Source organism: Perca fluviatilis, chromosome 19 (genome assembly GCF_010015445.1).
Source record: "Perca fluviatilis chromosome 19, GENO_Pfluv_1.0, whole genome shotgun sequence".
In the NCBI taxonomy this organism is placed as follows: domain Eukaryota; kingdom Metazoa; phylum Chordata; class Actinopteri; order Perciformes; family Percidae; genus Perca; species Perca fluviatilis.
In genome coordinates this window covers 29,963,897-29,977,562 of record NC_053130.1, presented here as the reverse complement: position 1 = coordinate 29,977,562, position 13,666 = coordinate 29,963,897, and the positions used below count along the sequence as shown (strand labels likewise).

General features: G+C 44.2%; 1 protein-coding gene across 1 annotated transcript in view; it reads left to right on the top strand.

Annotated features, from left to right (window-relative positions):
* Positions 1–13,368, top strand: part of aprt (adenine phosphoribosyltransferase) — a gene marked incomplete at its 5' end in the record, with an annotated part of 13,742 nt that extends 374 nt beyond the window's left edge. Inside the window, 3 exon segments of the mRNA XM_039783844.1 lie at positions 7,533–7,666; positions 12,573–12,651; positions 13,050–13,368. Of these exon segments, the coding sequence (XP_039639778.1) occupies positions 7,533–7,666; positions 12,573–12,651; positions 13,050–13,189 (353 nt within the window).
* Between the last annotated feature and the right edge of the window lie 298 nt (positions 13,369–13,666).

Below are 13,666 nucleotides of genomic sequence, written 5' to 3'. Positions count from 1 at the left end.
ACCGTATCAAATGTCCTTATCAGTTTCGTTTCATCTCTTGGTTTAAGGGTATCTACTGTTTTTTTCAACCCTATTTTCGTATGTTTTGTCTAAGTGACATTAGTCCAGTATTAAGCGAGATTGCTGCAGTTGGAAGCAGCGAAAGAAGCTACAGTGTAAGTTAATAGGGCAATTGTCCAGCTTGTATTTATGTTCACAAAAGTGCTCGTTTTGCCACTGACAGGCTCAGATTATTATTCTAACTGTCTGACAACATTATGGAAAGGATCCCTTCAGATATAGACCTTTTTAAAATCTCTTTGAGACCTTTCCGTTTAACCAGAAACAGCTCTGAAGTCGCTAGCGCTAAACCCACCAGACTCACAATGGAGAGCCACCATCGTGATGTCACGCCCCCCACCCTGTCAAACACACTAATCCTAGTCGCGGGCGCTGGATGGGAAATTGACAAGTGCGTCAGTCTTAAATTAGCAAAGACCCAAAGACAAGACATAGGGCTCCTTAAGTGGAAGCTACTTTTTCCCCCTTTACGTGCAACCTATTTGTGAAAAAGACCATCGCTTTGAGCAGACTGGATTGGCTGTAGTGATACATTCTTTTTTTTTTTTTTTTTTTTTTCTCTCTCTCTCTCTCTCTCTCTGTCAGTTGTAGCTTGCTCTACCTTCTAGTTACGTTGGACGCAGCGGTCTCGAGTGAGAGAGAAAAAAAGCATTAACGTGGAACGCTATCGCACTTTCCTTTCTCCCCTCATTGGACTAAGTTTGTCGACACTACTCTGTGCGTGCATCAATAAGTAAGTCTGAGGTCCTGTAGGTACGGGACAATGTTATGCAGGATTTATGAATGTACGTTAGCAACAGTAGGGTAATTCACGAGGGTGCTATTTTATGTGTGAGCTAATATTGCGCATCTGTTCATGTGCGCTGCAAGAGTTATGTTTCTGTTTATTGAATGCGTTATTCAGTGCAAACATAACCGAGAATGTAGTTTAAACTCAGTAATGATGGTATATTAGGTTATTACTGTTGCTCTGTTGAAGGCAAACATCCCACTGTACGGTCGTTACGCAGATCACGGACATCTGATTGACTTTACTGCACTGAACCTAAGTGAAAGTAGGTCACGTTGTAAAACCTACCAGCAGGGCACCATTTACAGAGGGCATTTACATGTATGTAGGGATGCACCGATCCACATTTGTTCACTTCCGATCCCGATACCTGAATTTGGATATCGGCCGATACCGATACTATTCCGATACCAGAGCTGTGCTTGCTTTTATTATTGTCATCATTATTGTTGTTTTATATGATGCTGAAATAAACTCCTCAACAGGCAAGTATGATATGTACGTATGTATGCATGTATGTCCCAAAAGGCAACTTGAGGTAAGTATAAGGTCAGAAAAGGAAGCCAGAAAAACAGGAAATCCTATTAACAGGAAAATTGCATATTTGTTTCCCATTCTGAAAACAAATATGCAACTGTAAGGGTTTCATATTGATTGTTTCAATATTTATTCTTTTCAGCTGGGGGCGGGGGGGGGGGGTGAATTGGACGTCAGTGTACGGGCTTATCTGCTAATGTTAGCCGCCGACCGTTACCTTGAAACCATCCAGCAAATAGACAGTACCGTAGGGTGATTAACGTCACCGCTCATTTTACAGTACACACAGTTTAACAACAAAACTAAACGCTGAGTGAACATTACTGGCTACGTTTTTCATGTTGGTTTTGAGAGGTATGCACCCCAACTAACCTGGAAAAGTTTTTAAAACCGTAACGTTAATACAGCGTGTCGGAGGAATACAGCGTTCTCCAGCAACGGGAGTCAGAGGCAGAGAGACCGTCACCGCAGCGTTCGCTAACGTTAGCTTCTTGTCTCATCTGGGGTCTGATAAACAGTAAATTCATCAAAGTCAGCGTGCCCAACACTATTTTCCAATAAACTGTAGCCTCTCTGAATTACGGCTTTGCAAACATTGCATTTTGCAGTCTTGCTCTGCGGTGTTTCCAGTGTAAAGTATTTCCACACAGCGGACATGTTGGCTTGCCACAATGCTGCTCAATGCTATCCTGCTAGCTGGCTGCAAACTGTGGAATGGATTTCCTGAGCGGGGGCGTGTCTCATAACTTTGTGTCTCATTGAGCCGCGCCTCCGTTAAGGAAATCCATTCCACAGTTTGCAGCCAGCTAGCAGACTAGCCAGCAGGAATCACCTGTGGAGTAATTTCAGCAGACAACATTAAAGCGCAGACTTGGCTCATGGATATCGGAAATCTCCGCATGTTGGATCGGGAAAATCCGATACGTGAATAACGCTGGTATCGGTCCCGATACCGATACTGGATCGGCCCCATCCCTACATGTATGTGTAATTGTTTCTATGTTAACTGTTGGCCCATAGTAGTAGAAAATAATATTTATGTAAAGAGATATGAGCTACCTCCCCCCCCGGCCCCGACGACGATATCATTGTCCATCACGATGTTTTACTGTAAACATCGTCAACTGCCAATTATGGGGACATCGCCCAACCCTAGTGCAAACGCTGTTTCATTAACCGGTGATCACTGGACGTCAGTGAGTAATCAAAATGCACACTATATTGACTATGTATATCGGCATACAGTTTTAGGACTGTGTTGTTTGTATCGTTTTTTTTGACTGTTTTTGTCATTTGGGACACATAGGGACACTTTTTCTGTCCAGGGGTCCGTTTCAGAAAGCAGGTTTAGTGAAAACTCTGAGTTTGTTAACCCTGAGATGAGGGAAACTGGGTTTTCCGTTTCAGAAAGAGAGGTAACTTAACCTCAGAGTCAGCTATGGTAACTGAGGCTGTGAACCTAACCTGGTCGGGAGCAGATTTTCTTCAAGAAACTCGAGGTTTCTTTTCTCTCTCTCTCTCTTTCGTCTCTTCCTCATTCATTCAGTCTGTATCAGGCGCATTTTAATGCAGTTTATCTGCATGAATAAAAAAAGTTAGTTAGGCAGATTATAAAACGTTTTTTTCTCAAACATGTCATGTCCTTTTTGTCGACAATCCCGTTGATGAAAAAGCTGTATTACTTCACAGAGGGTTTATGTCGGGAGATGATATTGAGTCCCGACTAAATGTATTTTCATTTCCACATTTTTTCAGTCCATCAGATATGTAGATACCTTATCCGTCGTCATATCACTAACATCCACCATCGTGGACGTGCTTTAACATCCCAGCTGATTTTTGTGTCGCATTAAGTTTTTTGCAAACGGCAGCTTTCTTTTTGTGTGTGTGTGTGTGTGTGTGTGTGTGTGTGTGTGTGTGTGTGTGTGTGTGTGTGTGTGTGTGTGTGTGTGTGTGTGTGTGTGTGTGTGTGTGTGTGTGTGTGTGTGTGTGTGTGTGTGTGTGTGTGTGTGTGTGTGTGTGTGTGTGTGTGTGTGTGTGTGTGGATCATACTGTAATAGTAAAGCCACTGTATGCAGAGCTGTCAGAAAAGTGTGACTCTCTCTGAAACGTTTTTTTAAACGTTTTTGTAGTGTTCCCTGGACACAAACCAGTGAGATCCATTAAAAACAAATAAATGATTATACATTATAATTCTGTTAATGATCATGGTGCTGCAGCCTCAGAATGGGATTAGTAGTAGCTTACTTTTTCGCCCGCAGGATTGCACCTAAATGAAATTATAGGTGTAATACAATTCCAGTTTTCACCAGTAATATTATGTTAACTGTGATTAAATATGAAATTAATACACTGTTAATGCTTACGCATTGACTCGAGCAGCAATTTTCTCCCACACCAAGTCTCTCTTTTGCAGCAGCAGCCGCTGTCTTGCTTTTTTTAACGAAATGCATGTGCAAACTCGCTGTTTGTACGCATGAGTATTTCCGCCGACCCGTTTGTTTGTGGTTGTGACCATGGTGAATCGTGGTATCATGGCTCCATTCATGCTGCCTTTTTATTGTGGTGGTGCATGCGCGTGAACATACTCAGAGTTGATTAAACCAACTCATATCAGCTGTTCTGAAACTGAAAACTCCGTTTCCCATCTCAGGGTAAATCAACTCAGACATTAGGGTTAGACTCAGAGTTTGTTAAACCTCCTTTCTGAAACGGACCCCTGGAGAATTGTTACATTCCTTATTAGAAAAATGTAAAGGTTACAAATGTCCTGCTGTGGCATCTGGTTTTGGACCATTTTGTTTGTACTGTATAAGCAAAGTGTTAGTGTTACATCTCAGTTAGGTTAGGTACTAGGAGGAATTGGAGGAGGAAATAATGAGATTCACACATTTTTTGTTTACAGTAAATAAATAATAAACAATTACAAATCTTAACATCAAGTTCATAAACTAACTTTCTTTGCATTCATTTGATTCCCAATCAAGATACACTGGTAAGAATTGCTTTCCATTGTTAATATGTACTAAACAGTTCTGAAATGCAAAATAATACAATTTTATTAATGTGATAAAACATGCAATTAACTATAGAAGTTTTGCGATTAATCGCAATTTTAAAACATGAATCGTTTGACAGCCCTAATTTAGATGTATTTACATGTGTAAATTATGTGTTTATTTCAACCAAAACTAGAGTTGTGTTGGTTGGAAAAGTGGAAAGACTACCCAAAACGGATTTTCAGTTTTATTTTGTTTTTGTCAACTGTGAATGAAGTGTATTTTACAATGCTAAAATGACTTTTTATTTACATGGAGTCTGGTGGGTTTAGTGAACGCAATTTCGGATGTTTTTATGTTTTAAGGCTCTCTTTAACAGAAAGGTCGACCTCCTTAGAAATCCTTTCCATAATGTTGTCAGACACTTAAAATATTAATCTGTCTGACAGTGGCAAAACAAGCACTTTTGTGAAGGTAAATACAAGCTGGACAAATGCCCTATTAACTTACATTGTAGCTTGTTTCGCCGCTGCCGACTGCAGCAATCTCTCTTAATACTGGACCAATTTCAAAGATTGTTGTTCCCATCAGTCACTTAACACGTGGGAAAATAGGGTTGCAGGTTATAAAAAAACCCTTTAAGTACTTATATAAATAAATAAACTAGCTCATAATTCGACAAAAACAAGGGAGACCACACATTAAGGATTAAATTAAAACCAATTAATTTAACCCAAATTAAATATTACTGTGGCGCCCTGGTAGTTCACCTTGTAGAGCGTGCCCGTGGCCGTTTGCTGCATGTCATTCCCTCTCTCTCTCTACCCCCTTTCCTGTCTTCAGCTGTCTGATAGGATTAAAGGCCAAAAAAAAGCATTCTGTAAAAAAAAAAATTACTATAAAATAGGATAAAACATGTATTTTAGTAGTGCAGTGAGTGCATGCGTGAAGGTGAGCGTGTGGAAAATAAAACGGAAGACAAACCACACCCAAAACAAACCCTGCAGGCTGTGAGGACGAGAGTTGTATGAACTGCAACTCCAGCCATTTTAAATAGGAATCAGAAGGCAATCAGGCAGAGTGGATTCAGATGTGGCCGATCCTCCTGCCACACCTCGCCACTCGGACTGCCTCCTAAACAACTGCAGGGAAAATACCCAAGAGCCACCCACAGAGTGGGAGGGGTCATTACACACTTTTTTTTTTTTTTTATTAAATGGAGTATAATTATCCTGACCAATAATTGCATGGTTTTGAGAGCAGGGGTTCTTTGTTACATGTATTGTGGGAAGACCCAAAGTGCAATTATTTTGGTCCAAGTTGGTTATGAATGAAATCTTACATGGCAGTGTTTTAGTTGGTCATATAGTATGTCTGCTGGACCAGAAATTTGAAGCGGTAGCCTACGCTAATTTCCCACCAACATCTTTATGAACTGGAAAGAGCGCAAACCACACGCCTTTGCAAAAAGTCATTGGTTAGAGGATCATCTTAAACTGTTAAACATGGAATGAGCAGCAGTTTTTCCTCAAAGAATTTGATAAATGGCCTGGGTGTCCACTGGGACATGGTCAGGAATGCCATGGAAACCCACCATGTAACTTAGACCGTAGGTTCTGTGTTGCTGATTCGGACAAACACTGTTTTCTTTTCCGAATGACGAAAATATATTACCGACTGGTAGGCCTGTCACGATAACAAATTTTGCTGGACGATAAATTGTCCCAGAAATTATTGCGATAAACGATAATATTGTCATCGAGAGACCATTTGCATCTAATATAATGATAATGGCATAATAATACAGGTACACATTTTCAAAGATCAATACACTTATTTCTAAAGAATATTTAACACTGGAACTGGAAGACATTTTAAATATCCACAATATGTCTTTGATCTCCTTTAGTATGTCGTCTTTCACGCTGATGTACAGTTTGGAATTGCCGTTTGTGACACGTAAGTTCTCAGACTACAGACTCTGTACTACATTTTACAATTATTTAACACAAAATATTAAATTTAAATAATATATAATTAATAAATTAAATCTATCTGTATGGCTATCTGCCACATGGCGAGTAAATGTACCAGAATAGTTCTGTTTTTCGGTCTTCATTTTGGCGAAGGTGCGGCTTCTACTCCTCTGCAGGTCGGAGCTTCGTGGGGGTGGGCACACACACACACACACACACACACACACACACACACACACACACACACACACACACACACACACACACACACACACACACACACAGACAGACACTGGTGCAACTCTGACATACTTTCCACACTCCGTGTCTGCGGACTTGTACCGTTAATGTACCATTAATGTTTTGTGCATTGTCGGACACATGCAGCCACTTTCCTGAAACCGCTTGCGAGACTGACGAGTCCACAGCGGCGTGTATGTCCGAGCCCGGCTCCACCGCCTCCACCTGCAGGTTGTCAGCTGTGTGGTTTGGAATGAAAGGGAGAAAACGGGACGCCGAGTAAAACGGTTGATATCGCTCATATACTTTTTTTTTGACGGCGCCTTAACTGCAAAGTGCTGCGGGAAACCCTGCTCCAACTCTCAACTAGCGTTTGTCTGTCTTTGTCTCTCTCCGCCTGGAGTCCCGCCCACACAAAGACCATGCGACTGACAAGAGGGTTCACTCCTCGTTACGCTAAGGAACCGAGAGTGGTCCTCCAGTCTCTTTGGTAGAGAGAGACAAGGAAAACAAACAAGCATGCAAATGGAAACTATCGCGGCTGGAAAAATTATCGAGGTCATTTTTTTTTTTTTTTATCGTGCGATAACTCGATTTATTGACTATCGCGACAGGCCTACCGATTGGTAGCTGTGGTTGCCGCTAAACGTACTTCTACCAAGTATTGACTAAGGTCTGTGTATACCTAAGAAATTAAAGTTTGCTTTCATTAAATGCACTTTTTTCCAAATTTAAAAATTATTTCACTGCATTCATATGGTATGCTGCATACTTGGGTCAGGGCAAAACTCCCACTTCATATATGAGATTTACAGACCAAAGACCAACTTTAAGGGAGTATATTAATTTCCTATCCATTGTATGTCCTGTTCTAATGTGTCTTTCTACTGTGTATTTTGCGGGTACCACACATTTTGTGTTTGTTTGCAGGTTTAGATGCTCGTGGTTTCCTGTTTGGTCCTCTGCTTGCTCAGCGACTGGGTGTTGGCTTTGTCCTGGTCAGAAAGAAAGGCAAACTGCCTGGGAGCACTGTTTCTGTGGCCTACGATTTGGAGTATGGCAAGGTGAAACACACACACACACACACACACACACACACACACACCACACTGATATCCTCTCGGGACCGGCTCTCAGGGGTCTGTACGTCGTGTGTTGGCTGTGGAGCAGGTGGGGCCGCTAGGTGGGGTGAGGGGGGGCAGGGGGCTATGGGGTTCTCGGTAGGTGGGTCTCTCGGTCCTCCCAACGGGGTCACTGGAACCCTCGGCGGTGTCTGCCAACGAGGTGGTTATCTGGGGTGCCGTACAGTTGAAGCCCGGGGGGGGTGGGGTCATGTTGACAGGCCGTTCCCCTGGAAAGCACAGGGTGGCCTCCGCCAGGTCCAGCCGACAGCCCGTGTTCTTCAAAAAGTCCAGTCCTAGAATGCAGGGGTCCTGGACAGATTCCACCCAGACCGGGTGGTGCACCGTTTTACCGCCCACCACAAATGTCAGAGTCCCTTTGCCTTTCATGGGTGACAATTCCCCAGTCACCATCTGCAGGTGGACTGCTGTTGGTTCCAAGACGGTTTGAACAGGGAGGACATCGGGCCGTACTAATGTCTCTGTAGAGCCGGTGTCAACCAGCGCCACACACTCCACTCCCTCCACAGTGACTGGGATGTGGCAGAGGTCCCCAATCGAAGTCCGGCCCACCACCGCAACCACCTCCTGGCCGGCCGTGCTTGAGGGCGTACGTGGGGAACTTTGGGTCATGGTCCGTGTAGTCGTACGCGTAGTCCTACGAGGACCCCGACTCGTTTCCCTGGTGTCCGGGTGTTTTCGGGCACCAGCGTACCAGGTGTCCAGGTTTCCCGCAGCCCCAGCACAGTCTGGCAGTGCGGTCGGGGTGCCGTTGAGTGCCCAGGGAGGCTGACCGCACCAGCTCTGTCAGCTCCGCTGCCCATGCTGGTGTTTGTGGGACCTCAGCTGCTGCCCTGACATGGGGGCTGTTGTGTTCGGTGTGGGCATCATGACGTAGGCGCGTGCTGTCTCCCTCTCTAACGCCCTCTCCAACGCCTCATGCAGGGACCGTGGATGTGTCAGCTGTACCTCCACACGTAGTTCGGGTGGTGAGAGGGCTTGCATGAATCGGTCGCGGGCTAACTCGCTTTGCACCGCCGGGGGCATGCTGCTGTATGCTCTGCGGGTGAGACTCTCAATGTCATTGGCTAATTGCCGTAGCGGTTCCCCATGTCTTCTGTATCTGTTATTCAGTTCATTGCGGAGGAGCTCTGCCCCTGTAAAGTTCCCAAACCGTTGCTGGAGCGCACCCACCAGTGCAACATCGCTCTCTCCTCTGCATCCAACAGCAGCAAGCATGCTAAAGCCTCGTCAGTGAGGCACATAGCCAATTGCAGCGCTTTAGTCTCTTGTGACCAGTTCTGTGACTTAGCAAGCAGTTCGAATTGCGTGAAAAGCTTCCCAGCTCACCTTCCCGTTGTACTTTGGGGTTTTCACAGAGCTAGCTGTCACCACGGTTATCCTGGGACGGGTGCCGCCATCTTTGTTTACATCCGAGCTTCCCGCGCCGGGGGTGACGTAGGCTTACGCGTCCCCTTCCGAGTTTAGCTCGCAAGCAGCAAAGCGTGCATGTCCCTGTCCCCCGAAGCCAGCCTCGGAAGCCATCGCTCCCACAGTGCCCCGAAGGTGGGCTCTGCTGTCCTCCAGCCGACGTAGCTCCTCACTCAGGCCACCAAATGTCCATCCGGTGGCTACGTCCCCATCGCTAGTCTCCCCCGCTGTCTTAACCGATGAGAACATTTCTCCGCACGCTCGTGGCTGTGCGGTCCAGCTAACGCTAACCTAAGCTAACTAAACTGGTCACTAGCTAGCTGACAGTGCGGGGTGCACCCTCGGCCGTCCCTAACCTTTCCGTTGCTTTACTTCTGACACTAATGATTCATACACGGGTCAGAGTCTAGTTAACTCATTTATTAGCTACCAACAAAAGCTACAGGCATTGGAACACACACGGAGAGCCGAGACATGGCCGGAACTCCAAAGAGGCCGAACTTCCTCTACCCGTTGGCTATATACCCCAGGGGAACCGCCCCCCTCTCACCAGGCTGCCAACCTCAGCTTGCAAGAGGTCATACGTAGGTGATTGGCAGCCGGTCACTACAATAACTTTCGTTGTGTTGCCTTAAGCTCACCGTTTTTGCTTTCTTTTGACCACCACTCGTACTAGGTTCTTCATCTCGGTTAGAATTTTGTCTAGTGCCCAGATCAGAATCTGCATTTTTCCTTTTTAAAAATGTATCCATCGCTGTTGCAGGCTTATATCAATGATCTCGGCACTACTGCTTACATCCTGTCACTGCCACCTTTTGTGCGTAATTCTATTATCTTAAAGATGCAGTAGGGAAGTCTTATAAAACTAACTTTCTGTCGTATTTGCTGAAACTGACCCTATGTTCCAGTAGAACTACATGAATTATGTAAAAAAAAAAAAACAGCTCCTCTGGCACCTCCTACAGCCTGTAGTGCCATTGGCAAAATTCCACCGTTCCCGGTTGATTTTCTCCAATCAGGGCCACAGGGGGTGTCTATCTGCCTGTCAATCACTGCTCAGGCACATACACGCATGTTCTCCCCTCCCAGCGCACGAGCTGCAGAAAGGTTTCCCAAAACTCCGGTGAATATTGGAGTGGCTTTTCAGAGGTGGCGTGAGCTGCGGGATCTGAAGAACGATGCAGACGTAGTCACATTTCCTCTCAACAGGTAACATAATTACGATGAATGATTTATCTTTCACTTGGTTATTAGTAGTCAAAAGTCCACAAAGCTACGTTGGTGAGGATAATAGTAACGTTTGCACAGTGGTCGGTCTGATATGATGCTGAAATGGCTAACGGCAGCCTGCTATTAGCATCGTTTTACTGTTAAAGTTAACGTTGTGTTAGTATTTAGTTGTTGAACATGTTGTCTGACATGCCTAGGCAGTTCTGTCTGTGTTAGGAGACGTTTTGGGCTGCAGCAGAAAGGGGGGAGGGACTGAGAAGTTGTCGATGTTCAAATTTGTTGGCGAAGTCCTGGATCTTCACAATCTTAGTGAGTTATTCGAAGTTCATTATTGCGCTATACTGCCACCTACTGACACGGAATAGTATTTACCATATTTTCCGCACTATAAGGCGCACCGGATTATAAGGCGCACCTTCAATGAATGGCCTATTTTAGAACAGTTTTCATATATAGGGCGCACCGGATTATAAGGCGCATAGAATAGAAGATACTGCAGTCAAACGTTTGACTGGGGTTGCGTTATGCATCCACTAGATGGAGCTGTGCTAAAGGGAATGTCAACAAAACAGTCAGATAAAGTCAAACTTTATTAAGCGTTCTGACAACTCCGTTCACTCCCATGGTAATGTTGTTCAAACGTTGATGTGCATATTAACAATATCTCCCAGCCTTGCTCACTCTTCTCCCAAACGTGGAGGGGAACTTTTCCCTAATTCAGTAAACACGTAGTAAAAGAAACAGTCTGATACCACTAAATCAAACGTTAGTGCATAACTCAACATTGTTCAGTTACGTATAACACGTAAAGCTCACTTTTTCAGTTCATTCCCCGTCCACGAATCCCTCGAATTCTTCTTCTTCAGTGTCCGAATTGAACAGTTGGGCGACTACGGCATCCAACCTGCCCGGCTCCCTCTCGTCATTATCTGAGTCAGTGTCGCTGCTGTTGCCTGGCAGTTCAGAGATTATTCCTGCCTTTGTGAAAGCTCGGATCACAGTTGAGACTGATCTATCAGCCCAGGCATCCACGATCCATTGGCAGATAGTGGCGTAAGTCGCCCGGCGCTGTCTCCCCGTCTTGGTGAACGTGTGTTCACCTTCTGTCATCCATTGCTCCATCCACACAGTACCGGTGTTTACTGACTACGGTAGCCGTAATGCTGCAAGCGGTGCAGCTTTGTAGTTTACCAGTCGTACTGAAACATTTTATTATTATTAAATTGTTTTTATTGGTTTTTCATACTGAAACATTTGACAGAGCGCCTTGAGCGGCGTGTACAACCAGTATGGATCAACCAATTAACCAATTGATCCATATATAAGGCGCTCCGGATTATAAGGCGCACTGTCGTTTTTTGAGAAAATTAAAGGCTTTTAAGTGCGCCTTATAGTGCAGAAAATACGGTAATTGCTCTGCAAGTCATCACATTGCAGGCACAGATGCGCAACAATGGCAAATTATTTGCAGTAACTCAATAGAAAAATTGTTGGACCAATTAAGTAAAATCAGACAATTTCCCACAGCACACAGGACAATCTCTCACAGCACACTAGTGCACACTAGTGCACAGTGGTTGAAAATCACTGCTTTACTCTGTATTAGTTTGCCTTGCAGTTCAGTTAACATTGTCTATAGAATGGCAATGTAATCTTTATACAAATGTCTTGTTCCTCCCCTTCACTGTACTGTTCTAGTGTCTGTGTCCTTAATTAAAAAGGACACAACCTCAGGCAGAAAATGTGCTTTGGTCTGTTTGCAGGGCTCGAAAGTGCAAACGTTTCACTCGCGTTTGCAACTAAAGATTGATGTGTGCGAACCATACAATTTATTTAGGTGCACATGTGCGAATAACGTTTATTAAGTAAAGGTAATCTGACACTTACCATTTTTTTTGCCGATGCGGCGGCCAGTGTGAAACCACTGGAGTGAAACCCCTCCAGCATTGTCCTGGCTGTTTGCTTTTCAGGGTGTCATCATCCTGAAAATTTGAATCTTTGCTCCAGTCAAAGGTCATGTGCACACATTTCTCAAGCATCTCTCTGTATTTCTCTCTTTTCATTGTCACCTCAGTCCTGAGCAGTTTCCAGCTCTGCTGCTGAAAAGCACTCCCTCAGCATGGTGCTGCTACAATACTTCTCCACCAAAGAACAGTATTTTCTAAGAGTCTTACTTATGTTTCTCCAGGCAGAAGCCGAGATCCAGGAAGACGCAGTGGCTCCAGGACAGAAAGTTCTTCTCATTGATGACCTCCTGGCTACTGGAGGTAAGCAGTCCCCACACAGCCTGCGTATTTATTTTTTTATTCATTGGTTTTTAGAATACTTTTATAGTGGTCAGTTTTAAGTGTTTTATTGGTATTTATTAGATATATTTATTAGCACTGGAGCACTTTAACTGTTTGTATTGTTATTTATTGTCCCATTGTATATGTTGTCTCTGTTTTCTGAACTGTGTGTCATGGATGCCCTGCACTTCTTACTTGCGCAAAAAATTTACCTACGGGTACAAATAAAGGAACCTGAACCCTGGATGAACGAAAATGGATAAAAAAGGAAACGATGAGAGCAAGGCCACTAGTGAAGTGTGTGTGTGTGTGTGTGTGTGTGTGTGTGTGTGTGTGTGTGTGTGTGTGTGTGTGTGTGTGTGTGTGTGTGTGTGTAGGGACACTGTATGCAGCCTGTGAGTTAATGAAGAAGCAGCAGGCTGAGGTTCTTGGCTGCATGGTGGTCATCGAGCTCAAAGAGCTGAAAGGCATCGACAAACTGAAGTCCCACAGTGTGTTCTCGCTGGTTCAGTACTGACGACTGCAGCTGCCACACGGGAAACCAGTCAAACATTGGTTTTAAAACCAGCCAGCTGCTTCCCAAGTGTCATCAGCCCCAAACGAGGACCCTGTTCAGCTCAAGCACACATTTCAATCACTTACTGTTTTGCAATTTTAATTGGCACTAAAATATTAAATGTTTTTGTCACTCATTTATAAATCTCTTAAGGCTCGGAATCCTTACCCAGCATGCTTTCAGCTTATCACAGAGTGACAGCTTGGTTTCTACAGAGGAGTCTAAATGTCTAGAATGTTCTGTTCCTTTCACCTAATGCATGCTGGCTTCCAGCAGTGGAAGAAGTGTAGAGAGCTTTTACTTAAGTAAAAGTACTAATACCACACTGTAAAAATACGATCCAAAAAGTTTTGTCAATCAACTAAGTGTTTAATGGTCTAATCATTTCAGCTGGACTTGTAGGCCTGTATATTGTTGGGTAGTCCAATTTACAATAAA